At 55.9% G+C, this 27,150-nt stretch overlaps 1 protein-coding gene across 2 annotated transcripts; it reads right to left on the minus strand.

Annotated features, from left to right (window-relative positions):
• Positions 1–2,295: 2,295 nt before the first annotated feature.
• Positions 2,296–27,065, minus strand: ANPEP (alanyl aminopeptidase, membrane). Of its 2 annotated transcripts, none has more exons than XM_057303724.1 (21): positions 26,954–27,065; positions 19,215–20,034; positions 18,524–18,666; positions 18,272–18,411; positions 17,716–17,842; positions 17,479–17,633; positions 17,104–17,217; positions 16,860–17,003; positions 16,641–16,706; positions 16,433–16,498; positions 14,771–14,946; positions 14,425–14,504; positions 13,016–13,149; positions 12,845–12,900; positions 11,884–12,031; positions 8,911–9,002; positions 8,056–8,166; positions 7,757–7,924; positions 6,644–6,784; positions 6,142–6,223; positions 2,296–2,906 (listed from the first exon to the last, which is right to left on the minus strand). In XM_057303724.1, exons 2-21 carry the CDS (start codon positions 19,811–19,813, stop codon positions 2,754–2,756), a joined length of 2,895 nt encoding a protein of 964 aa, XP_057159707.1. In that variant the 5' UTR covers positions 19,814–20,034; positions 26,954–27,065; the 3' UTR covers positions 2,296–2,753. The 2 variants fall into 2 exon arrangements, with proteins under 2 accessions (XP_057159707.1, XP_048076802.1); XM_048220845.2 differs by having other exon boundaries at positions 26,958–27,059.
• Positions 27,066–27,150: the final 85 nt, after the last annotated feature.

Consider the following 27,150-nt stretch of genomic DNA (forward strand, 5'->3'; position numbering starts at 1 on the left):
GCTGCTGCGCCCGATGACATCAGGCAAGTCACTCCCTCTCTGTGCCTCAGTTTCCCCATCTCCCAAAAGAGGAACTGGCTTAGGTGCCCACTGAAGTGGCTTCTTCCCCAGCCTTCTAGGGTTCGGGATCTTACCCCAGGGCCTCCTGTCCCTAGGGGCTGCCAGCCACGCTGAAGGATGAGAAAACCTCACACAAGATTATATACAGCGAGGAGAGGGATATAGGGCATGACTGACCTGGGTGCACGTTCCACTCAGCTCTCGCTCACTGTATAGCTGGGCCAACTATGAAACCTCCTTGAACCTCAGTTTTCTTGGCTGTGAAATGGGGACAGTAACAGACCCTATCCTTCAGGGTTCTTAGGCTTGGCACTTAGTAATTGTTGAATGGGGCCACACCACCCCCCACTTCTTGCCCAACCCCAGGGCCTGCTTCCCCCCACCCCCCACCCCCGCTAGCCCCTGAGGGGTCAACCTGCCGCAGAGTGCTGGGCACGGAACGAGCAGCCCGAGTTCTAGTCCGCCCAGCTCTGTGTGCGACCTGGAGCGAGGCTCTGCCACCCTGTCTCTGGCTCTGGGTGCCCTCCCGGTATTCCCGGGGACCTGACACACAGGGCATTCCGTACGCCAGCCTTGTGAGCGTCCAGTGGTGCGAGCACACAACGTGTGGAAGCCACACACCTTGCCCCAGCTCCAGATGGAGGAGGCCTTCCACTCTGGGGAGCCTGCATCTCGTTCTAGCCCTACTGACTTAGCCTCCCTGCGCCTCAGTTTCCTTATCTGCAAAACTGAGATAAAAACAATCCTTATCTCCTGGGACTGTTGAGACCCAATGAGATAATGCGCATCAACACTTCGCCCAGCGCCAGGCACAGAGACTAGGATCCCCTCAGACTCTTCTCCCGGGAGGCCAGCTCTCTCCCAGGGACCCTGGCGGGGCTGGCCCCTCCCCCCGCGGGACCTCCTGAGGGGGCCTGCCCTCTGATCCCCAGAAGGTTAAGTGCCAGCCAGGGCTGCTGGGCACTGGCGACAGGAAGGGCTGGCCCAGAGGGGCTGGGCTGAGGGAAGCCTCCTGATTGGTGGAGAGACCCCACCCCATCACCGGGGATGGTCTCACCCCCTGGCCCGCCCCACCTTTGATGTAGGGACTGCAGTGGCGGGCTGAGGAGCCTTCCGGCCCCACCCCCACTTCTCCCAAGGGGGAACAGAGGCTGTGAGGAGAGCAGGCAGGCCAGGAGACAGGACTAAGCTTAACAAAACCCAAATCTCCTCCCGCGTGGGGGGGGGGGCAGTGCACCAGATGCCCCCTACGTGAATCTCCTTAGGTCCACACCCCAACCCTGTGATCCATCACCTTGATCCTGCAGATGAGGAAGCCAAGCCCAGGGGTTTGTGTCACTTGCCAAGAAACTGGCCAAGCTGTGATCTGACACCAGCCCCCTCTGGTCTCCGGGACTCCAGACCCAGCGGCTCCCTTGGAGGAGAGCCCCAAGGAGCCCCGTGGTCTGTCACCTCCCATGTTCCCTCCACCAGCCTGGGGTGCTCAGCATGGCCTTGTGGGGGCTGAGGCTGAGGTGAGCTTCCAACAACCTGGTTCCATTTGCCAAGAAGTCTCATGTGGGCTATGGAGTCATGTGGGTCCCAGACCTTCTCAGAATAGCACTGACCCCCGGCTGCCCCAGGTGATCTGAGTGGCACCTGCCTTTTTCTGCATGCTACTCTTGAAAACAACCACTTTACAAATTGATATCCCACCTTCCACCATGGATCCTGGAGAGGAGATGGGACAGGGCCTTGGCCAGTGAGGGGTCAGACCAGGCCTGGATCCCAGGGCTTGCTGCCCTCACTCCGAGCCCCTCTCTCACTGTTCCAGGTGTGCTGAGACACAAGAAGAGGGGACCAATCAGCACCCTGTTCCCTTCCCTCGTGTTAGGGCAGGAGCTGACCCCAAGCATCTGGAACTATGGAAACTTCTGCTTTCTGCAAAAACACTCCCTCCACCATCAGGACTGCCCTGGGCCTGGCACCAAGCCCCGGCTCTCCCCACTCCACCATGAGCTGGGTCTGTGTTGCCTGGCCTCCTCGTAGCTCCCCAGCACCCGGGGTCTCCAACCGCCAGGGGAATATGGATGAAAGGGCGCTGCAGGCAGACCCCACAGGACACACAGGCATTCTGGATACTCCTCCTTTCCTGTGCTCGCTGGGGGTCCCAAACACCCCAGGTTCCCTCCCTCCCAGTCTTCCTGGCTGCTGTGCAAACCCACTCCTGCTCTAGTTTGGTAATGAATCTAGACATTGACCTAGAAATCCTTTATTTACATTTTCTCTTAGAAAAAAAAATATAGATCTTGTGCCCTGTTGATTCTTCAGGTTCAGGGTCTTTATGGGAAGGTGAGAGAGGGCACAGGGCTACCCCGCCAAGGCCATCCATCGTCCATCGAGGGCTTCTGCTCATCTGGCCCTAGAGCTGGGCTTCCCTGAGATCAGCCCCAGGGCCCTGGGTGACAGGCACCATGCCAGGCCCGGGATGGGGGTGGCATGAGGGGCAGGGGCTGGGAGGTGCTTGGACAGTCTGGCCATCAGGAACCGGATTGGCCCCATGGGCACAGTGGAGAAAACGTAGGCCAGAGATTTCGTCCCTGAGGGGAGGACACCATTGCCTCAGGCTCCAGGAATGGGGTGCTGCCGTGGGCCACAGGGGCAGACAGCCAGAGGCATCTCGCATGGGGGCCAGGTGACGATTAAGGCAAGGACTATGAGCTGTTTTCTGTGAACCACGTGAGCACCACCTCCTTGTTTTCATTCACCCACTTGATGTTCGCTTTGGTCTTCTCCAGGATTTGCTCCAGAGCCCGCGTGGCCGAGCCGAAGCCTACGTCCATGTTGTTGTTCTTGAATTGCTCCAGCTGCAGGGAAACGAAGATTCTCAGCCCCAGGCTGGGTCTCTAACACAGCCTCAAGCAGAGGGCTGCCCGGTCCTCTGTCCTCCCACCCACATTAGGGCTCTTGGGAACACAGCCACAGCCTATTCCCCAGGAGAGAAAGGGCCCGTCCTTCTCTCCCCCTGGGATAAAGTCTTTATCTAGGGCAGAGTCAAAAGTATGGCTCCTGTATAGATCTGAGCTTCACTGTATGGTTCTTTATTGAGTTGGCCCTCAGTTTTTCATTGAATTTTAATCTCAGCTCAATCAAGGGAGGGGGGAGGGACAAATTAAACAAGATACCACAAGGAAGCAATCAGGCAAATTCAAAATGTGGCCATTTCTATACTACAAATAACCTCGTTGTTTCAACAACTAAATGGCATTATTTAAAAAAAAAAAGATGTCACAGATTAAAAGATATATTACTAGAGGCTGTAGCCAGGGCAATTAGGCAAGAAAATGAAATAAAAGGCATCCAGAAAGGAAGAAGTAAAACTTATCACCGTTAGCAGATGACATGATTTTGGATACAGAAAATCTTAAGGAGTCTACCAAAAAAAACCTATTAGAACTAACGAATTCAGCAAGGTGGCAAGATGCCGGAGCGATATACCAAGATCATAGAGCACTTCTGCACACTAGCAATGAGAAATACAAAAATGAAATTAGGAAAATAGTTCCATTTACAATAGCATCAAAAAGAACAAAATACTGAGGAATAAATTTGACAAAAGACATGTAAGATGGGCATGTCGGAAACTATAAAACATTGTTGAAAGAAATTAAGACCTAAAGAAAAGGAAAAAAAGACCCAAATAGACCCAAATCTGTGTTAATGGACTGGAAGACTTAGCTTTATGCCATGGCAACCCTTCTCGAATTGATCTACAGACTTGATGCCATCCCTATCAAAATTCCAACTGCCTTTGGTTTTTTTCCCAGAGATGGACAAGCTGATCCTAAAATTCATAAAGCAATGCAAGGGACTCTGAATAGCCAAACAATCTTGAAAAAGAACAAAGTTGGAGGGCTTACGTTCCTAAACTCACTGCAGAGCTACAGTGACCAACAGAGTGTGGTACTGGCATAGGGACAAATAGATTAATGACAGACGACTGAGAGTTCAGAAATAAACCCTTACATTTACAGTCAACTGATTTTCAACAAGGGTGCCAAGACCGTTCAGTGGGGGAAAGAACAGTCTTTGCCACAAATGGTGGTGGCACAACTGGACAGCCACATGCAAAAGAATGAAGCTGGACCCCTGCCTTAGACCACATACAAAAATAAAGCCAAAATTGATCAAAGTCATAAATGTAAGAGCTAAAATGGTAAGATTCTTAGTAAAAAGCATGTATACATCTTTGTGACCTTGGGTTAGTCAACTATTTCTTAGGTATGACACCTAAAGCACAAGCAATAAAAGAAAAATTTAGAAAGCTGGACTTCATCAAAATACAAAAAAGTTCAGTGCACCAAAAGACGCTATCGAGAACAGAAAAAGACAATCTACAGACTGGAAGAAAACATTTGCAAATCAGGTACCCAGTAAGGGCCTAGTATCCAGAATATATAAAGAACTCTTACAACTCAGCAATAAAGAGACAAATATCCCAATTAAAAAATGGGCACAGGATTTGAATAGACAGTTCTCCAAAGAAGATATACGAATGGCCAGTAAGCACATGAAAAGATGCTCGACGTCATTAGTCATTAGGGAAATGCTATTCATATTACTTCATACCCACAGAGTGGCTATAATTAGAAAGAAAGAAAGAAAGAAAGAAAGAAAGAAAGAAAGAAAGAAAGAAAGAAAGAAAGAAAGAAAGAAAGAAAGAAAGAAAGAAAGGAAGAAAGGAAGAAACAAGAGTCTACAAAGACAGAAAGACGTTGGAACCCTCCTACATGGCACTGGAATGTAAATTAGATGCAGTTACTTTGGAAAACATCTTGGCAATTTCTCAAAAAGTTAAACATAGAGTTACCAAACAACCCAGCAACTCCACTTCTAGGTGTATCCCCAAGAGAAACAAACACATATGTTCCCTCAAAAATATGTATATGAATATTCATGGCAGCGTTATTCATATAGTCAAAAAGTGGGCATGCCTGGGTGGCTTAGTCAGTAAAGCGTCTGCTTTCTGCTCAGGTCATGATCCCGGGGTCCTGGGATCGAGTCCCTCATCGGGCTCCCTGCTCAACAGAGAGTCTGCTTCTCCCTCTCCCTCTGCTCCTCCCCGGCCCTGCTCGTACTCTCTCCCACGCTCACTCTCTGTCTCTCAAATAAATAAATAAAATCTTTTTAAAAAAGTGGAAACCACCCAATGTCTATCGACTGATTGGTGGATAAACAGATGTGGTGTATCCACACAATGGAATATTATTCAGCCATAAAAAGGATGCTACACGCTACAACATGGGGGAAACTTGAAAGCTTGATGCTCAGTGAAAGCCAGACACAAAAGGCCTCATATTATATGATTCCATTTTATGAACTATCCAGATTAGCCATATCCATAGAGACAGAAAGTAGATTAGTGGTTGCCAGGGGCTGGCGACAGAGGAATGGAGAGTGACTGCCACAGTTTCTTTTTGGGGGTAATGACAATGTTCTGGAACTAGATGGTGTATCAATTACATCTCAATTAAAAAAAAAAGACACATCAACCTAATACAATGAGTTAACTTTGTTTGGCTTCTGATTTGAACATACATATCATTGCAAAAAGAATTTTAAAAGAAACCTAGGGGGTTTAAAATGGCCCCGGGTAGAATATGATAGTAAGAAATTGTTCATTTTCTTGGGTTTGCTAACGACATTGAGATTATCTTTTAAAAATTCCTTTATTTTAGATAGGACTAAACCACTTACACATGAAATTATGTAAGTGATCTCTGCTTGAAAATTATGCACCCCCAAAAAAGAATCGGCAAAATGTTGGTAATTGTTCAATCTGAGTAATGGGTACATGGAGGTTCATGTACACGATTCTCTTTACTTTTTGCCAATACAAAAATTCCAAGATGCATGTTTCTGATGGCACTGTCACTGTTTAGAAAGCCTGGATGCCCAGCCTCCCCTGGAAATGAGGAAGGCCCGACGGCATGGAGCCCAAGGTCCCTTGGGAGCACACTCAGGGGGCACTCGCTGAATGTCAGCTGCCCGTTTAGACGGGATGGGCCTCTGGGTGCCGCCCCAGGATCCAGGGCTGCTTACCTGCTGCAGCTCGAACTCCGTGGAGAACCGCTGGGTCGCTGCCCGGATGAGGTTGGAGAAGGAGAAGGAACCAGTGCCATAGCTGTGAGGAGGGGGACAGAAGAGCCGGGAGGGGCTGAGAACTAACGCTCAGTGACTGGCCGGCGACACTGTACCCTCACAGCCAGCCTGTGACTGTCCTCATCTTGTAGATGAGATGAAATGACGTGCTCCAGGACATGAACACAGGTCTGACTGCAGTGTCCCTGCTCCCATCTCTGCAGAGAACAGACTTTCTTTCCCCCAAGTGCAAAGAGAGCCGGCCCATACCCTGCCTTGTCTTTGCCCCGCACCTGACTGACCTCAAGCTGGGTTAGTTTTCCAGCATTCCTTGGCAGTGCCCACAGCCCCCCAACTTCCAGCCCGGCAGTGCCCCATGCACACAGACACACAAACCGTCCCCCCCCCCCAGGACACCCCAGCCTCGGTGGGCACTTTTCCTAACACGCTTCCGCAGACTCACTCCTCAAAGAGCTTCTTCCAGTTGCTCTGGACGAAGTCCCAGACCAGACTTTGCCCGACGACATTGCTGGCGATGCTGTTAAGCGTGGAGGCGACATCTTGTTTCCGGATGAGGTCAGGGTTCAGGGTGTAACTCAGGTACCTGTGAGGGCAGGATGCTGACTTAGTGACCACTTCCAAGGGCTCTAGTCAGAGGATTCGAGAGAGAACCCAGGACGGCGAAGGACCCCACCCTCCCCTCCCCCACACTTCCTCTGCAGCCTCTTAATTTCACTTCAGCCTACTGAGGGTTCAAGACCCCTTAGTCCTACCTCCCTCTGGTAGAAGGGATACTGAGTCTGCTAGGGAGGATCACTGGCTACGCCAAGTGTCCTGTGTCACATGGCCCCGGTGCCTGATAAATATCTGATGAGGGACCAGGAACAAATGAATAAAGGAAGGAATACCTGAGCCAAGAGCCGTGTACCAGGTAGGGTGGCTCCATTTGTCTTTTTTTTTTTTTAAGATTTTATTTATTTATTTGACAGAGAGAGAGAGAGAGCCAGCGAGAGAGGGAACACAGGCAGGGGGAGTGGGAGAGGAAGAAGCAGGCTTCCAGCGGAGCAGGGAGCCTGATGCGGGGCTTGATCCCAGGACCCCGGGATCATGCCCTGAGCTGAAGGCAGATGCTTAATGACTGAGCCACCCAGGCGCCCCTACATCTGTCTTTGACATGGAGGGAGGCCCTTCTTTCCTGGGGTCCGGCAGTGGGAGCCAGGAGCCTTCATGCAAGGGCCTGAGGTGTGGCCAGCTGCACATCTAAAACGACTCAGGTGCAGCTGCCCCGAGTCCCTGACAGACAGGAGAACTGAACTGCAGTCAACTACAGGCTAAGAAGCCACAGCAGTTAAAAGCCTGGGACGGAGACCCAGACCTGGGTTCCGATTAAGCTTCTGGACTTTGGGCAAGCTGCTTTGCATCTCTGAGCCTCAGTGTTCTCCTCTGTGAAACGGGGAACATCCTGGCCCACCGCACGAGTTTGTGGGGATCCCATGAATGAGAGTGTGGAGGCCTGGCTGGGTCGTTCTCTCCCAGGGGGGATCCTGGTCCCCAGTGGGGAGGGAGACTCCCTCACCTGTTCAGGATCCAGACCTGGTTGCTGCAGGCCAGGGCTGCCCGCAGTTTGTCGGCCTCGTTTACCAGCGTGGCATTTCGGAACTGCTCCCACACGAAGTTCCACTCCTCCTCACTGCCCTGGGCAACGGCGTTGCAGTAGATGGTGGAGCGCAGGTTGGGGTAGATCCTGGCGAGCGGTGGGGTGGGGGGTCAGGGGTGGAGCAGGAGCAGGGAGGCTGGGACGAGGGTCTGACGAGGCCATGGCTGTGGGCTTGAGGGACGGATGAAGGTTGGGGGAGGAGCGGGGGACACACTCACGGGTTATTTTGGGGGTCCTTCCTCCACTCCGCGAAGAGAGTTGAGACCAGCTGCTTACACCGAGGAACCCCATAGGTACAGGCGGTGCTGACGGCGTTAATCTCGCTGTACCTGTGCCAAGGACGACATTTGGTCAACGTGCTCATGGGTCACCTGGGCCACACTCCGGCCAAGATCCCCCTGCTAATGCACAGCTCTAGGGAGGACGGCAGGGCCCGGGCTCTGTCTCTGGCTGCGGCCCACCCGGTCCACCGGGTCCCCCTGTTTGTTTTGTGCCTTGGGCAGCCCAGGGACCTAGAGGGGTCAGCACAAGCTCCAGCCCCAATCTGAACATCTAGAATCTAAATGACCAAGGGGCGTGTGGGTGGCTCAGTCGGTTAAGCAGCCAACTCTTGGCTTCAGCTCAGGTCATGATCTCAGGGTCCTGGGTTTGAGCCCCATGTCAGGCTCTGTGCTCAATGGGGAGTCTGCGTGAGGATTCTCTCTCTCTCCCTTTCCCTCTTCCCCTCCCCAGCTCATGCACACTAGTCCTCTGTCTCTCTAAAATAAATAAACAAATCTTTAAAATAAAATGACCAAGCCAGTGAGGGACCTCAGTTTCAGCTTGGTCCCTTGTGCAAAGAGGTCAGATGGGCCCACAGGCCACAAAGAGCCTCAGGGCAGGCCTCCTCTCCTGGGAGGGGGGGGCTGTTCCTCTTCCTGATGGTGGCCCTGGTCCAGCCAGGAGATGTCCTCCAGAGGGGTGGACACTGCAGGGCCCCGCCCTGGACTCCCCAGGTCAGGGTGGCAGGGCGCCCCTGACCCCCAGAAATGAGGAAACGAGCAGGGCTCTGAGCTTCCCAGCAGCACACTCACTGTTCCATCAGGGTCTGTGGGTGCTCAGTCCAGTTTTTGGTGATAGTCTCGAAATAATCAAAGAGAGGCGTGACCTGCTTCCTCAGGTAGTTCTGGGAAAAAGAAAACAGGAAGGGCTTCGAAGGTGAGACACACACTTGACCTTTCTGGAGCCCCTTGAAGCCTCTGAAGTGGGTGGGGCTCATGGCACAGAGGCGGAGAGGCTGGAGGCTCAGGCCTCGCCCGGGGCCGCAGGGCTCAAAGGGGTCGGCGAGGGCCCTGGTTTCAGCTCATGGGTCTGAGGTTCTCCCATCCAAAAGCCTCAGTCAGTCTAACACTCCAGGTCTCCGTGCCGCACTTTTGAATATGGTGTTGGGTCCTACCCCGTCCCACCATGCCCGATGCTAAGTTATCCCACGTGTGCTGTAAGGAGCTTAGAAAACACAGAGCAGCATCTGCAGAAATTAAAATGTACCCGGGAGCTTCCCCGAACTAGGATTTTCAAATTAGTGAGTTGTGCCCTTCTTTTTCCTTTTCTACCTAGCATCTCTGTTGTTCTGCACGCTGCTCTTTGTCTCCGGCACTGGGACGGAAGCCCTGCCTTGGGTCCAAGAACGAACTTCAAACTTCGGAGAACAAGGGAAACAGGAAGGGAAAGCAGAGTGGATGAGGGGCCCGTGCAGTCAAGGAGCTGGAAGGTGGGGACAGAGGGAGGGACGGGCAGAGTGGCTGAGCCTGCCGCACAGCACCTGACAAGGGGCGTGCGGAGCCAGAAGCAAGACTGGCTGCGACATGGCTCAGAGCCAGAGGGACAGGTCTACAGGGGACGGGGGTGAGGCGGGGGCTGGACACAGGGAGAAGGAGTCAGAGTCTGTAGCAGGAGCAATTAAACCCCCGAGCTCCCGCCTCCCTCTTGGCAGCAGGCAACATCCCGCCCTCCCTCGTGGGTGAGGCTGAATGAGTGGGGGCTCAGAACTGGGGGTCGCCAGACACAGGGGAAGGACTGGTGGACTGCAGAGAGGGCCAGAGGTGGAAGTTTATATCCTGAATGGAGATATCGCCAGTTTCTCCCCCCATCCCCAATCCCAGAAAGTGAGCATCACCAGCTTCGTTCTACAAGATAGAGGATGACTCTCTGGTCTCAGGGGAGCACGCTCATGGATACTATTCTTTTCTTTTTCTTTTTTTAGTAATCTCTAGACTCAGCGTGGGGCTTGAACTCAAGACCCCAAGATCAAGAGTCACATGGTCTTCTGTCTGAGCCAACCAGGAGCCCCATGGATACTAATATTTGAGGGTCCCCATGAGGAGTCACTTGGCCACCCAGTCACCCCTCAATGAGACCTGAGGGTGACAAATGTGACCTCCTCATGGAACTTCCAACTGCCTTTTATTGCCTCACTCTAATTCAAAGGGGGCGGCTCAGCCTCCCCCGTGGTCTCTCAAGAGGGGACCAAAACAAACAGAAGACCCAGGAAACCAGTCAATGGAAGAAAAAGAAAGCTTCGTAAAAGCCTGAGATGAATACCCTCTGAGCGTTCAGAGATTTGTAAAGGATGCAGGAACCAGGACCAGTACCTGGAAGTTTAAACACAGGACAGAAGAAAGGCCAACGCAAGAACAGTAGGTTGGATTTCAGGGGGCCCAGAAAGAGAATGGAACAGCAAGCGGGAAAGAACGTCATAAGGAGCAATGCCAAAATGCCCAGACGGAAAGGGCAGGAGGAGGAGAAAGACCCATACAAAGGCCAACCAAGGATTGAGAGAAGAGTCCACAGGCTTCCAGAAGGGAGAGAACAGCCACACTCAAATAACCAGGAATGAGCAAGGCTCTGAGCTTCTCAACAGCAACACGGGAGGCTGGGCCTCAGGGGAGCGAGGCCTGAAATTCGCTGAGGAATCATTTGCAACCTAGAACCTTCTAAACCCAGGTAAATTCTGGGTCTTGTGTGGCAGTGGGACAAAGACATTGCAGACGGTATCCCTCCATGTCCTATGGACACTTTCTCAAAAACTCCTGTAGGGGGTGCTCCCCTGGGGGAGGGCCTCCGGCCCCAGAGCTGAGCAGCAGCTCACCAAATATCATGGCTTCACTGCGTCAGGAGGATGGGGTCACCCCAGGGTGGGCAGGTTACTGAGTGAAAAGCTCACTTACCCTAATACCCTAATGTGAGAATTCTGTAATTAAAAATGATCTCTTCAAGGGGCGCCTGGGTGGCTTGGTCGATTAAACGCCTGACTCTTGATTTCGGCTCAGGTCACGATCTCAGGGTTGTGAGATCGAGCCCCGCGTTGGGCTCCGTGCTGGGTGTGGAGTCTGCTTAAAATTCTCCCTCTGCCCCTTCCCACCCAATCTCATGCACGCAGTTGCTTTCTTTCTCTCAAAGAAAAAAAAAAACTCTTCGAGTATCATCTGTGGTATAATAGTCATCACAAGGATATTGTAGTTTACTTAACCAATCCCCGACTGTTCCACATGTCAGCGTTTTGGGTCCTTTTTTTTTTTTTTTTTTGGTCTGAAACTGCTGAGTTTCCCTCTGGTCTCCCTCATGGGAGCCTCAACATATCCCACCCACAAGCACCCCAACTTCAAAGCTGAAACACCTGCATCTCCCTCCCCGCCCTTGGGCTAGACAGGGATGGGCTGGCTCACTTCACAGCGGGGTTCGCTGGGGCCGAAGAGAGTGGGCCAAAGCCACACGGCTGAGAAAAGGCGGGCCTTCCCAACTCCCAGGGCAGGGTCTGCCACCGTCCAGAACAGCGCACTTCGCTAGAAGTCTGTGTTCTTTCTTTGCCCTCCCAACCTGCTCACCTCGTCGGTACCTGCTCCCTTTACCCCATAGCCCTCTCGCACCCCGCCTGCTCTGGCAAAGAACCGGTGTCGTGGCAGTCTGCAGGGTCCACCGCTCCAGCCAGTATTTCTGCGAACTCCCTAATGCTGCAAGTTCAGGCACCGGAGCAAACGGCCCTTGAACCCCACCGCGCCCCTCCGTACCGTCATGGGGCCGTAGACCTCAGAGCGGTCGAACATGAGTCTGAAGTAACTCAGGCTGCTCAGAGCGGCCTCCCAGGGCATGTACTCTCTCTCTCCGATCAGGAAGAGCGTGCTGTTCAGCGCCAGGGTGACGGGCACCTTTTGAGCACTGGGGACAAAGAGACAGGCTCAAGTAAGTCCAGCCCCTTGGACGGAACTTCAACCCCCTCATGGAACCTGAGGTCCCAGAGCCCCAGCTGAGCCGCTCAAGTGTTCACCGTGGATGGGGCGGGGGGACATGGATGCTGGATGCTGCCACAAACGAGGCCAGTTCAGGCCACGCCTCACCCACGGCCAGTCACGTACTGTGACCCGCTTTACAAATAGGAAACTGAGGCTCAGAGAGGTCAAGTGACTTGCCTAAGGCCACAGAGCTGAGATTCATCAGGACGAAAAGCCTGTGCTCTTTATTCTGCCCACCTCTTCTCTGATTTGCTTGGCCCTCTGTGCCTTCCTCCCCCCTCCCTCTCAAACCCTGTGCACACGTTCGTTTCATAAATGTCCGTGTCTATGGGGGCATTACTTAAATCAGCTTAGCACCTGCAGGAAACACAGCAGGTGCTGTGTCTCTCCTGTCCTGGCCTCCCCAGATGTTTTGAGCACCTAGAGTGGCGGCCTGGCACACTGCTCATGCTCAGAGAAAGCTTGGTGCTGTGCAGTACGGTGTGGCTTTAGAGTGGACAGGCCTGTGTCTGGCTGTCAGGGGCTCCTCCCGTGCGGCCTCAGGTAAAGTACTCACACTGAGTCTCGGATGCCCTATCTGGGGCCCAGGGAGGGGTGTACAGAAGCTCAGGGAGCCCGCAGCCCTGTGCCTGAGACGGTAAGGCTGAGAGGAAGAGCAGCGGCTCTCGACACGGACACGCACTTGCTAAAGTCACCAGGCCTGAGCCAGGTTGGGCCCGAGGAGGAAGAGGGCACTCACCTGGCCAGGTTGAAGGTGTCATGGATGACCTGAGCCCGGTTGATGACAGGGATGACCTAGAAAGGGCAACAGAGGCTATGACCTCAGGCTGGCGGTGGGGGTGGGCCCGGCAGTCTGGGGCACCATCTTGGGCCCGGGGCCTGGGCGGGGGGGCGGGGGGCAGACACCCACCGACAGGTCCGTCTGCAGCTGAGTCTGGATCCTTCTCCAGTTGTCTTCATCATAGTTCACCAGGTAGTAGCCCGTCACATTGAGGTTCAACAGGAGCCACTCATTATTTGTGGTTTTGAACAGGTCATTCTGGACTGTGGAGAGAGACCAGAGCTGGGTGGGGCTGCTCAGAAGGCCACAGGCTGACCCTTGGCCTGCCTCTGTCCAGGCCTCAGCAGGAGCAGCCTCCCATGCAGCCTGGCACCGGCTGGCCCTCAGCCTCGGGTGATGGCAAGGAGAGAGGAGGAGAAGGGGCGCGGGACTGGGCTGCCAGGCCATACTCTGCCTTGGGCCGGCCGGTGACCTCAGAGGGACCTCGTGCCATCTCTGCCCCTCCGTGCCCACCCTGCCTTCCGCAGGCTCCGCATGGCTGGGCCGTGACCGCGGCCTGGACATCTCCATCCGCACACCCCCAGGCCACTCAGACTCAACCCCCCAGGCTGCTGTCCTCCACCTCCCCCTCTCCGGGCCTGTAGCCAGCTCCAACAGGCCCCAGTCACCGAGCAGGGAGCCCAGGCCATGCCTCCCTGCTGGTCGACCCCCTAGTGTTGCCCCTCTCTGCCCTCCCTTCCAGCCTTTCTCCCGGCGGCCAGAGGACGTCCTTCCATAGAGGTGGTCCTTGCCCACTTCCCACCTGCCCCGGCTCCTCCAGGCCTGAGGACACAGCCGCGGTGTCCTGCAGCCTGTAGGGACCTCAGGAACCAGCCGCACCTTGGGGGCACACCTCTGGCCTAGCCACGGTCCCTACGTTCTCTCCTACCACTCCGCCTTGCACGCGCTCTTTCTTCTGCCGCCATGAGCCTGGCTAGGTCCTTCCCTTCCTCTAAGATGCCACTCACCTCCTCCAGCCTTCCCTCACCTCTCCACAAAGCTGAATCTTTCTTATTCCAGGCTCCCTGCCTTGTGCCCCAGCAGCCCAAAGGCTGTCCATGCCTCTGTTAAAAGCACTCGACAGAGCTCTGGAAAGTTCTAGCTGCTTAGCTTCCTTCTCTTCATCTGCAGTGCTGGCCGAGGCCGAGGATAAATTGCCTCAAGCTTGGTTTCCTCGGTACCTGGCAGAGCAGGGCTGTTCATACTTTCTGCCAGGTGCTGTTTAAACATTTCATATACATTCTCTTCCTTAGTCCCCACACAATTCAACGGGGTAGACATCATTCTCAGCCCCATTTTGTAGATGAGGAAAGGGAGACCAGAGAGGGATGCTAACTCGCCCAGGGTCACACAGCTGGGCAACAGCAGAGTAGAGCTTAGAACCAAAGCAGTCGGCTCCAAGGAAGCCATCACCGAGGCCTGTCGTAGCCCCGAGAGCGTGGGCCAGGAGCTGGGAGTAGGGGGTGTGCCTGCTGTCCACTAGGGCACGGCCGGGTTACCCTGTGCAGTGCCCGGAAGCCAGTAGTCTGTCTGCTGTATGCCGTTTTTCACAGAAGTGATGGGCACAATCCACAGGTAGCTGCAACAAGAAACCCCGAGACCGGCTGGTGAGAGACAGCAGCTCCTGGACACGGCCGGGGAGAGCCACCTGGCCCGGGCTCCCCGCGCCCGCCCAGCTCCGGCGCCAAGCACGCCCATCCTCCCGGCCGGAGAGGGAGAGCCTGTCTCCAGCCACCAGGGCAGGGACCGTGGCAGGCCGGGACCCGCGATGGTCAAGGGGCACCACGGCCACTGCCCCTTGGAGCCCTCCCTAGGACGCCTGCCCCGGGGACCCCGTCTGCTCACTTGAACTCTGAGGGGCGGGTGACGTTGGACGTGGGATCGAGGAGGAAGTGCTGCTGGGAGAGGGTGCCTGTGGTGGTGTCCACGGTGATGACCGGGAAGCCCATCTGCAGGATCCAGCGGTCCATGATGGCACGCACGGAGTCAGGCAGACTGATGGCCCTTTGGTCGTCTACAGCCTGGGGCGCAGCAACCCGGGGCGGCCGTCAGCGCAGCGCCCCCGCCACTCTGCCCACCCGCCGCAGCCTGGGCAGACCCCCGGCCTCGCTCTGGAAGGGCCACCCTGTGGGGAGGCAGGAGCCGGGGTCCCAGCACCAGGGCTGGGCGAGCTGAGAACTTCCAGGCATTTGGTGCGCCGCACATCGGCCAAGCAAATCCCTGTGGGCCCCCCGCTTCTGTGGCCCAACGTGAGGTGGATATGTGGGGGGGCGCCCAGCACAAACACCCCTGGAGGAGGAGAGGGCAGAGGAGCAGGCAGGGTGCAGAGCCAGGGAGAGGGTAAGAGTTTGGGTGGTCTGGGGAACGGGCTTCGGGTGCTCTCTATTGTTTTCCTAGGTCTTTTTTCATCTGTTTCCATGCACGTGCATTGCTTTTGTAATAACGGCAAAAAACCAACAACATCTGTTAATAAGTGAGAAAATAAAGACAGGAAAGAGGAAGAAGAGCCTTAGAAGGGCAGAAGCTGAGCAGGGAGGGGGAGGTGGAGCTGCTGCAGAGAGAGGGGGCTTGGGGACAGAGGGAGTGGGAGGGAGGGAGGGAGGGGTGGAGCTGGAAGGGCACCTGGCATGGAGGAGGGCTCAGCTTTGCAGGAGAGGAAGGAGCCGGAGACTGAGGCAGGCTAGGAAGACAGTGGATGTGGAGGGCAGGGACCGAGGCAGTGAGGTGCCCCCTGTCAGCAGGTTGTGGGAGGTCCAGGGAGGGGGGATGCTGGGGAGGGGGGCCGACCAGGCTCCTGGCAGATAGAAGTTGGACTGGAGACCAGCCAGGAGGGCGCTGGAGCCCAGCTGTGACTCCCTGACAAGGCCGTGGGTCTCCCCACCCTGCTGGACTGGGCTCGGGAGTCTGGAAGGGTCAGTCAGGCTGCTGTGAGGGAGGGGAAATGATGGGGAGATGGGAGTGTGCAGTCTTCAGCCCTAGGAGAGGCAGGGGGGAGGGTGGGGTGGTCAGAGGGTCTGTCCCACAGACAGGGCTGCGTGGGGTCTGAGTGGACAGGAATGCGAGGCAGGGCTGGGCGAGAAGGTCAAAGGTGACGCTCAGGGTGCCGGAGTGTGCGGACTTATGGCCGGAGGGGCCCGTCGGGGCACAGGGCAGCCAGGAGTGCTGAGCAGGTGGAATGACCGGACCCAAAGTTCCAGGAAGAGGAGGGCTTAGGAACGTGCGGGCTGGCTGATGAGGCACCCCTCGGCTCCCATCATGGAGCTCCCTACAGCGGGGGCAGCCGCCTGCCCGGGGTCCTGACCCGTGGTCTCGTAACACCTCCTTCGAGGACCTATTGCTGCACCCATTTTACAGATGAGCAACCGAGGCTTCAAAGGACCTGCCTGGGCTGGTAAGCAGTGCAGCTGGACACATCCTCTCCCACACACGCTGCCCCCTACCCCCCCGGGGGCTTGCAGCGTCTCAGGACCCCAACAAAATGGCAGCAGACAGCTGGCCGTTACTGACCTTCTGCAGGTGGTCCCACAGGTCCAGGTAGATGGTGTTCTTGTAGGCAAAGGTGTGGAGGTAGGACTGTGGAAAGACAGGCCACAGTGAGGGCAAAGCTGCTGCTCCCCAGCTTCTCCCACTGACCCCCTGCGGTAGGCAGGGGCTCGGGGACACACAGCAGGTGCTGGGGGAAGCCCACCCCCCATGGCCGGCCAAGGGTACTCACCGCCACGCCCTTCTTGAACAGGTCCTCCGTCAGGAAGCTGGAGAGCATCCTGAGGACCGAAGCTCCCTGGGGAAGGGGAGGGGTCTCAGAAAGCCGTGCCGAGCCAGCAGGACCCTGCACCCTGACTGGGCCAGGGTGGGTGCTCCGGGAGTCCTGGCTGCGGGTGGGTGGGGGCTCTGAGTCCCCACTCCCTCTGCCTGCCCCCCACTGCCTCAGTACCTTGCTGTAGGAGATGGAGTCGAACACCTCGCTGATCTGGGCCGGCGTGTTGACCTCGTCGGCAGGCGAGGACAGAGGGTGGGAGGAGACCAGCGCATCTATGGCCATCACGCTGTACACGTCGTTCAGTACTATGAGGTCTTTCTGCAAAGCCCAGTGGCCATCAGGAGACCAACCTGGCGGTGGGGCGGGGGGGCAGTGGCCACCGACCCCAGACCCGGGGGACCCCAGCCAGCTGGCTCACCAGATTCCAGGTGGGCTCTGCGTAGTCGGCGCCCAGGTATTCCACATAGGAGGCAAAGCCCTCATTCAGCCACAGGTCATTCCACCATTCCAAGGTCACCAGGTTCCCAAACCACTGTTGGGGAGGGAAGGTCAGCCTGGCTAGCCACTCCGGCCTTGTGGTCACTCACAGTACCCAGAATTCCCCTTCACCGTGTGTCCCCCACGTGCCAGGTGCTGGTCAGGACCTCAACGACATCACCGTGGCTCCCCTCCGCTATCCTGCCGGCTGGGACCCTCCCCCCTTCGCAGCTTCCTGGGGCGGAGCCAGGGCCTGTGCCCTCTCCTCCCAGAGCCCCCGGCTCACTTCTCAGCACTCCCTGGGATGTGGGGCTACCTGGTGGGCCAGCTCATGAGCAATCACAGTGACCACCCGCTCCTGGTTGCTGGTGGAGGAGGACTGCAGGTCGTACAGCAGGGCGTTCTCCCGGTAGGTCACCAGCCCCCAGTTCTCCATGGCGCCAGCGCTGAAGTCAGGTAAGGCGACCTGGTCTGGGGAGGCAAGGGCATTGGCAGGATGGGCCCTGGGTAGGGAGCCCCATCCTCTGGCCCCACCACAAGGCCCCTCACTCACCAGATTTGTTGAGTGGGTAGGGTGTGTCATAGTGTGCAGAAAAGAAGTCTAGGATGGGGCCTGTCACATTCAGGGCATAACTTCCATGGCCCTCGTCGATTGCACCAGGCCGAGCCCAGATCCGGATCTGAAAAGAGGATGGAGGTAGGTCAGAGGCCCCTGCTGGGTCTGGCAGATGGGCCGGGCCCCACAGGTCAGCAGGCTAGCGAGGGCCCCAACTAAGTTAAATTGAGAGGTGTGGGCAGCAGAGGAGAAGGCTGGGAGGTGAGGTCTCTGAAGGGCTTTGAGTCCTAAGGAGGAGCCCTTGGGAATAATAGTAGTCACGACCACCGTCTGCCTGGCACCCAGGCGTTGAGAACTCCCTTCCTAAGTAGAGACCCATTTTTCAGATGCAGAGACTGAGGGTCAGAACTTAAGACACTTGTCCAAGATCACTCAGAGCTGTGATTCGAACACTGGTTAGCAACTCAGGGGCAGAGATGGGAGGGAATTAAAACAAGAATATCCCTCGGACCAGGGCCAATCCTGGGGAAGGAGGGCGGGCCCAGCTTCTTACCAGGATGCCACTGGGCGCTCTCGTCTCCACATTCTTGAACTCGCTAACGATGTAGGCCAGCAGGTAGGTCGACATTATAGGCGTGGTTTCAAACTCGGTGATGCTCCAGTTGGGGTCTCCCGTAACAGGGACGGTGGGGCCTGGGCATGGAGAGAATTCAAACACGTGGTGACGCCTCCTCTCCCTGCTCTGCGCCCTAGCTCCGGGGTGCCTCCTTCCTAGGCTGTGCGGCCCCAGGACAGACCCACTCACCTCTGGGCAGCATGTTGGACAGGGCCACGAGGTTGGTGGGGTGGATGAGGGTGATGTTAAATGTGGCCTTCATGGCTGGCTCGTCGAAGCACGGGAAGGATTTCCGGGCACCGGTAGCCTGCATCTGTGTTGTGGCCAGCACCCTGCCCGAACCAGGATGTTAGAGGGTGTGCCGGTGGAATGCCTGCGCCCCGTGAGGGTGGGCGGGGTGGGGGGTTTCAGGGTGTTGCCGGGCATGCCGGAGAAGGGGCGCATGAAAGGCTGGTCCAGCCTCATCCCTGCCCTCCTCCACCTCCCCCAGGCAGCCTCTGGGCCCTGACAGGCCAGCTCCTTTGGGAGATCAGAGCTCCTTCAGGACTCAGGGTCAAAGTCCCAGCAGGCTCCATCCCTGTATTCACCAGGAGGCCTCAGGCAAGTGTCTCTCCCCTGAGCCCCAGTTTTCCTATCTGTCCAAGAGGCTCTTTTCCCACTCGCCCCTGAGTCCCTCATGGGGGGTACGAAAGCCCCCAGGAGAGGACTGCTTTCTAGGCAGCTGTTCCACTAGACCCGTGGTTGGAGCCATGGGCCAGCGAGAGGTTCCGGGAGGTTCAAAGGCTTGCAGTCCAAGCCCTTCCTTGGCCCCCAGGACCCAGCTCTGCCCCAGCATCTGGGACCTGCCCCCACCAAGCAGACAGACCCCCCTGCAACTTACTTTTTGACATCGTTCTCCACGTACTCGCTGCGGTAGAAGCCCACCAGGTCGTCGGCCAGCTCCCCCTGGAACTCGCTGTCCATCTCGTACTCGCTGTTGACCTGCAGCGGCTCCCGCAGGTGCACCACCAGGTACTCGGTGAGCTCCACCAGCTCGGTGCTGTCAATGGCAGGGGCCTGGGAGCCCCCCACGCCCCGCAGGGCCACCCTTTGCCCCTCGATGTTGGTGTAGTTGAGGCTCTTGCTGTGGATGATGATGACGTTGGTGGACTCATTGCACCGGAAGCGAACGGTGCTGTTGCCGCTGAAGATGTACAGGCCCTCACTGTTGGGGGTGAGGTTTGGCCTCAGCGTCACGTTGTAGGAGCTGGGAATCAGAGTCTTGGGGAGGCGGTAACGGTTCCATGGTTTGCTTTGGTCCAAGGTGGTGGCCGCGGTGGTGGTGGCAGTGGCCGTGGGGCTCTCAGTGGAGCTCCCGGTGTTCTTGTTCTTCTCCTGGGCGTACACCACGGACAGGGCGATGATGGTGCACACGGCCGCCACGCCCAGGATGATGACCAGGATGCCCAGGGGCTTGGAAATGTAGAAGCCCTTGGCCATGGTGAGGGCAGGGGGGAAGCTGGGGGAGGTTCAGGACGGCGAGGAGCAAGGCAGCCTCGGGCCAGACTTATATCCCCGGGGGGAGGGGGAGGATCCCCACAGCCCACAGCCTGGGCAAAAATTAACCAGGGCTCACACAGGCAAAGGTCAGTAGGCTGGGCAGGGCACCCTCTGCTCAGGCTCCGGAGAGGAGGAGATCCAGACGCAGTGTGCCAGCGTGCCTGCTGGGGAGCAAAAACGTCACGGGCTGCAGGGAGAGGGCTAAAGGGCGGGCAGCAGGTAGAGGGAGCAGTGGGGCTGGCTGGCACTGATCTGCCTGCGTGCTGGGACCGTGGGACAGAAGCAGGAGGATTGAGGTTAGAGTCAGGGAAGGACTTCCCAGGAGCAAGAGGTGGGAGACGCAGACGAGAGAGCTAGTTTCTGGCTTGGGTCAAGAGCGGCTTGGGTCACGCCTGTGGCTGGACCCCGGCAGGACACCCAGGGCAATTCAAGCCCTGGGGACAGGGTCCCAGCCTCCCTTGAGTTCTTCCCGAGCAGGAGTTCTTCCAGGTTCCCCTCTTATCCCTTCTTGCCAAAAATTTCTATCTCAACTATCAGCATACTGAGAGAAAGAAAGATGTTCCGCCTTTTTTTTTTTTAAGACAGGAGGCCAGTGGAGGCTTAACCTCTTCCCGTCTGTGACCTTGGGCAGGTAACTACCTTGCTGAGAGTTCTCTCCTCATTGGTAGATGACAGTATTCACCTCTCAGCTTTGTTGCACAGATTGAATGAGAAAACATATTAAACACCACATAGCAGAACCAGACGTCATTCCCTTCTTCCTCACTCAGAGCTCAGCCATGGCCTCTTTTCCTATCCTTAGTAGAAACGAAGATATTATTTATCATACTTAATAAAATAATGTTCATTATCACTCTTCCCGTCGGCAGCCCAGTGGCTCAGACCTTGATACCTCCTGACCCTCACTTCCACGTCCAATACTGCCCCCACCCCCTGAGCTCACCATGTCCTTGGTCAAAGCCACTCTCCGTTTATGCAGACACCGTTATCCCCTCACAGACTCGCCACTTCCGTTCAGGCCCCCTCAAACCTGTTTGCCACAAGAACTGGATCGCTTTTCATCACGGTTTCAAACCTTCCTGGGGCACCTGTCTGGCTCAGTCAGCTGAACATGTCACTCTTGATCTCAGAGACGTGAGTTCAAGCCTCATGTTGGGGGTAGAGATGACTTAAAAGTAAAATCTTAAAAACAGAACAAAACCCTTCCTTTGCTCATAAAATCCAGACTAAATCTTCTAAAGGGACCTACAAGTTCAGATGCCATCAGCCTGCCCACTTCCCAGCCTCATTTTCACCACATTCCCTTCTGTCCCAGTGGTCCAGCCACTCTGGTCGTCAGCCAGGCCCCTCTGCCACAGGCCCTTTGCACACGCTCTTCCTGCTCACTGGATCATCTTCTCCCAATTCTTTCCCTAGTTATTTCCTTATTCCTCCTCCCAGTCTTTCTCAGAGAAGCCAAGTCAAGTCCCTATTAGTTCCATCAGTACAACAAACCTCTTCGTCGAAGCCCTATAACTCAGTGCAGTTTTCCGTTTGATCTGTGTGCTGAAGACTTGAGTCCTGTCTGTCTCTCCCAGCAACTGCAGTCCCCCTGAGAGCAGACCCTTGGCTGCTTCCTCTCATCAGCCCCTGGCATGGTGCCTGGCACACAGCAGGTGCTCAATACATACTCGTTGAGTGAACACACACATGCATGAATCACTGCTTATTGAAGTCTTTCTAGCCCCTTTCCATCTCTGTCCCTGCCCCCACTCTAGCCCTGGGAGAACCGCCTGCCCTCTTCTCGGAACCTTCCTCCAACCATGACAGACAAGCAGTGTTCTTGTTCAGGCCAAAAATATCTCAGGGCTCACCTAGGCCAGCTCCATCAGCTTGGAAGCTCCCTGAGAACCTCATTCATCTGCCACTCCCTGCCCCGGCTCGGGTCTGCCTTCCCAAGGCTGTGTGACCGCCTGGGAAGTGAATGCACACATGCCTTGAAGGGACATGTAGGTAAGTTCATTCACACATAACTGCAAGAATGACTGACTGCCACCTGTCGACGGGCCAGTGGAGGTGAGGGGCTGAGTGCAGGGTCTTCGGGGGAATCCGTAATGCCCATCCTTCAGACTGAGGGTGCTCTGAGCCCTTAGCATTTCTGTCCTTCTCTCTAGAGACCTGTCTACCGGGCCCTGGGCTGGCCAGTGTGGACTTCCCACCATGGTGGCCAGGACCCACCCTCCTCAGGCCTGGGCTGACAGAAGCCGCGTGCCCAAGAGAAGTTTCCAGCTTGGGCATGGTGACACAAGGGACAGTGGTTCCCAAGGGTGATGTGGCATGTGTTTCCAGTCTATCATCGGGCCAGGATTGGCCTAAGGAGGCCATCTTTATAGCAACCCTGTAGGCTGGTCCCCAGCGCCGAGTGTCCCCCTAAACCAAGTTTCAGTCTGTCCCTGACTGGGCCTACAGCCCCCCCCCACGTCTGAAGCAGAAAGACCCACAGGCCCACTTGGCCTAATCCCTGCCCCAAACAAAGAAAGAGGCCCTGCCTGCCCCACTGCGGTCTCTTCCTGTTTGTTTTGGACGCGGACCACAGGCCCAGCTGACTGGAATCTTCACTCTTTTGGAAAGAGCCTCTAGTTTTTAAAGTTGGCGCAGCGGGCGGCTTATTGCCCTGTAATAAGGGTCCCTGCTCTGGGCACCAGGCCAGCTCAGGCTGGGGGGCACGGAGAGGGGCGTGCTCTACAGCTTCCCCCCTGCCACGGCCCAAGCCTGGCCATCTTCACACCCCACTGGGTAGTGGTGGCAGTCCCCAAGCTCACCACACCTCAGCAGAAGGATCTTCCTTTCCTGCTCAAACTCCGTCTCTGGCTCCTTGTTGCCTAAGGAATGAAACCTCAGTCTTGAGTCTGAAGACTTTCTGTGAACTTGACTGTCTGGCCTCTCCTCTTTCCAATGCCTATTGTGGCTCCAGCCTCAGCCATTTCCCCAAACCCGCTGGGCCTTTTCATACCTCTGTGCCTTCACTCATCCTGTTTCTGCTACTAGGAATGCCTTTCCTCTCCCTCCTGTCAAACTCCTACTCATCCTTCAAAACCCAGCTCCAATGTCACGGCCTTCTTGTGCATGGTGACTCCTCTTCCCTCTGTGCTTCCCTGGCATCTGTTTCACATTTCTATCACAGCGCTTATGAACAGACCATCTATGTGTTCAAAAGACTGCCACTAGACCTGAGCACCTTAAAGGAAGACCCTAACTTTATAAGCCCCTCCATTACCAGCACAGGGCAGGAGCCCAGTAAATACTGGCTCAATGAATGATCATAAACACAATCCTTGCCATGGCTTTTAGGTCTGGCATGATCCAGCCCCCAAGATTCTCTGGTCTCATCTCAAGCTTTCTCCTCCTGTCACCCTCTGGGCTCTGCCCACCAGCCTCTTTCTGTTCCTCAAGCCCACCACATTCTCCCCCTTCTAGCTGCATACCACAACCCCCTCTCCACCAGCAACAAGCTGCTCCTTGGGTCTGGAAAGCTTCTGCGTTTCCCTCACCCATCGTCCTGGAGGCTCACTTCAGTGATGCTGTCCCAGGACAGCCCTCCCAGCACCCCCAAGACTCTGAGCACCATGGAGACAGTATCCCCCCCACCAGGAAAGCACCTAGTAGAGAACAGGCAGGTAACACATGCTTGGGGAATGGATGCATGAACAAGAAAATAAGCCAGTGGTTAAAGACAGAACTCACCCTAGTTCAGACACGTGATCCTGGGGACAGATATGCCCCCCCCACCTCACACTCCTTCTTGGGCTCCTGGATCGTAGACCCAAATCCCCTTTGTGACTTTTGCCATATCTGTGATTCTCTTGTATATTATTCACTTAATATTTTTCTTTTTTTTTTAAGATTTTATTTATTTGAGACAGAGTACACACGAGTGCAGGGAGAAGCGGGGGTGGGGGGAGAAGGAGGGGGAAAGAATCTCAAGCAGACTCCTCAGTGAGCGTGGAGGCTGACACGGGCCCAATCCCACGACCCTGAAATCATGACCTGAGTTGAAATCAAGAGTCGGATGCTTAACTGACTGAGCCATGCAGGCGCCCCAATATTTTTCTTTAAATCAATCCCCTATTTACCCTTCTTCAGAGCAGTAATTACCAAGAACTCATGGTTAGATGTGTTAAGTTAAAATTTTTCCCATATACATTTTAATTAATGATATTGATTTAAAATCTATTCATCTACGTAGCCTCTAAAATCATCTTGCATCACTGCACTCACTTTGGAAATCATCGTTCCACCCTGTCTGGGTGTGGGGCTGGGGTCCCCTGTGGGCTGTCTTTGGAGTGAGCAGAGTGTGTGTTCCTTCTACTGTTAATCTCTTGATGGGGGAGAAGCTGAGTACCTCCAGCCCCATCGCAACCAAAGCAGTCTTTCTATGGGTTTATATATTTCTGCCTGTCTATGTTTCAGCCTAGAGAACAAAAATCCTTCTAAATTAAAAAAAAAAAAAATACTAAGGTTGACAAGTGGGAGAGTATTGAAGGCATAGATAGCCACACATGTAGAAGCCGTCAACGGAATGAGGAACAGCACCTTTGTCTCAGATGTGGGGGGCACAAATTGCTTTCTATTCCAACACGGGAAAGCCAGGAGCTGGGAGGGGGTGTGGTGGGGATAGCCTAGGACCAGGAGTTGGCTGCGATCCAGGCTCCCTCATAGAACCCTGGGCTGTTACTTAAAGCTCACTCAGTTGTCCCCTGTCACCTGCAGGGCTGGGCAGGCTGGGTTCTAAGGGACAAGCTGAAGCCTGTCTGCCTGTCCTGAAGGAACAGTGAGGGGGAGGTAGGGACGAGGCTGGGGCCCCAGCATAGGACACACTCTGGCTCCTCAAGCCCCTGGCCTACTCCCAAGCTTCCGAGGCCTCCATGCACGGCTGCCCGAGGCTGGGTGTGGGCCAGCCCCCCAGGGTGCTTCCTCTGGAAGCATCAGGCATTGTCTGTCCTGTGAGAACCTCAGAAGGCCCTGATGGGGAGTTAGCTGCCGCTACGGATTTCTAACCCAGCGTAGCACACTCAGGAGGGAAGGAGCAGAGGCCCTGGCGGGGTGGGGTGGGCAGTACACGAGCCAAGGAGGGGCCATTCTGGGCTGTGGATCTTGCCTGGAAGCTCCCATCCGTGTAACTGAGTATCTACCATGGGCCCCACGAGGGTAATCACCACCAGGGAGCTGCTGAGGAAACCAAAGCCCAGAGAGATTAAGTGACTTGCCTGAGGTCACACAGTTAGTTAATGGCGGCTTTTAAAGGCTTAACGACACACATGCAAGCTCCCAACCTCATAAAATGTTCTCCCACCCCACCCCACATTTTCTAAAACTGTTTAGCGTAACAACACGTGATAGCAAGTTACAAAGGCAGATCTGGGCAGGATGAAAGGTCTGATCATCTTTTAGGAGGACCGTGTGTCCCTTCTGAATTTTTATTATTATTATTATTATTTTTTGAGAGAGAGAGCATGCACATATAAGGGGAGGCGGGGGGGGGGGGCAGAGGGAGAGAGAGAGAATCCCAAGCAGGCTCCATGCTCAGCACAGAGCCGACGTGGGGCTCGATCTCATGACCCTGAGATCATAACTTGAACTGAAATCAAGAGTCAGATGCTTCACTGACTGAGCCACCCAGGCGCCCCACCCCTTCTGAATTTTATAGGCACATTAAGGGTCCTGGAGCTGAAGCCACTGTTGCAGGAAGCAGCCAAGAGACTGAAAATCTGATGGAAGCCAGCTTGGGGGCTCTGCCAATGGGATCTGAGCTCCGTGCCTCCAGACCAGGACTGGAAAGCTGGGGGTGGTTCTAGGAAGTGGAACTTCTTGGCAGCAGGGCCGCGCTGGGGACTGCTACCAGACACAGACCTGTGGAGGACCTTGGCCTTACTTCCGTGGGTGCAACTGGAGCCACCGTCGGGTCTTGGATGACAGATACTTGGGGTGGGGCCACGCAGGTGGGGATGGCTGTCGGTGTGGATGAAGGCACCCAGGGGCCTCAGCATGCGCAGCTGGCCCCCCGGCCCCGCCATCCCTCTCAGACTGTCCAACGGCACCCAGCCAGTGGTCCTGGACCTTCCACCGGAGCCACAAGCCCGGGACCTAGGCCCAGTTCCAATCCCCCAGCCCCTTCCAATGTGGGGACCCCCACTATCTCCTCAGGATGCTTAGCCATCAAACTTCAAGCAGAGGGGCTGGAGGTCCTGCCTTAGGGATGTGGCTGTGGTAAGGAGCTGGCCCCAGAGGCTGGGGCGGGGCGCTGGGAACCCAGGGTGGGGCCTGGGTGGCCTCACACAGGTGGGACCGTTCCCCATCTGTGACATGGAAGCAGCTTCACCTTCTTCCATGGATGGTCTAGCCTTCGACTCCAAGGCTCCATAGGGAAGGGGGCTAGTAGGCCACAAGATCACAGCGGGATGTCTGCCAGAACAATTCCTCACACTTCCGGTGGTGGGGCCTGGGGAAGGGGTCTGGGGAAGGGGCCGCAGGCACCTGTTCCTGCCACAAAGGAGCAGCCCAAGAACCTGGCCGAGGAGGTGGTCAAGATGAAGCCCTCGGCCAGGAACAGAGGGAGGAGCAGGAGAAACTCCAGGAGCTAAACACGAAGCCCCCGGGGACGGGCCCCCTGGCCACAGGTGCAATGAAGAAATCCCGCACCAGGAAGCCCTTCGTGTGCCTGGGGAGGGGGCGCTGCTTCGTTCCATTCCTGCGGAAACATCTGGGGTCCCCGCCACAACATTGGTGCTACCTAGATCTAGAACGAAGTGTTGCCTTGGAACCCGCTGTCCATTTAGGAATAAACTTTTGGAAAAAGAAGAGGAGGAGGGGCAGGAGAAAAGAAGAGGAAAGAAGAAGTTTTCACTCTCCCTGGACCTCAGTGTACCCGTCTGAGAAGGGGGCGTCGGCAGCAGATGTGGGGTTCTCTGCTCGCGCTTGCGTCCGGGTCCCTCGCTCACTCCGACTGCCGCGCAGCAGCCCCTCTGCGCCCTCCGCCCGCAGCCCTGCACCCGCCCCGCAGCCCCTCCGCAGCCGCCCCGCAGCCCCTCTACCACGCTCCACTTGCCTGCGGCCGCAGGGGCGCTCGACCCAGGCCGGCTGGGAGCCTCCTCCCCGACGACGCCGCCGAGTCAGGCGGCCACCGACACTGCCCCACCAGCGCTGACTCCTCCTTTCCCCGTCTTTTTAAAGGGAAGTAACCTGACCCGACCACTACTCCTCCCGGTTAACCCCTTTCAGGCCGCCCGCCCGCAGCTCCG

Source organism: Ursus arctos, unplaced genomic scaffold (genome assembly GCF_023065955.2).
Source record: "Ursus arctos isolate Adak ecotype North America unplaced genomic scaffold, UrsArc2.0 scaffold_28, whole genome shotgun sequence".
In the NCBI taxonomy this organism is placed as follows: Eukaryota; Metazoa; Chordata; class Mammalia; order Carnivora; family Ursidae; genus Ursus; species Ursus arctos.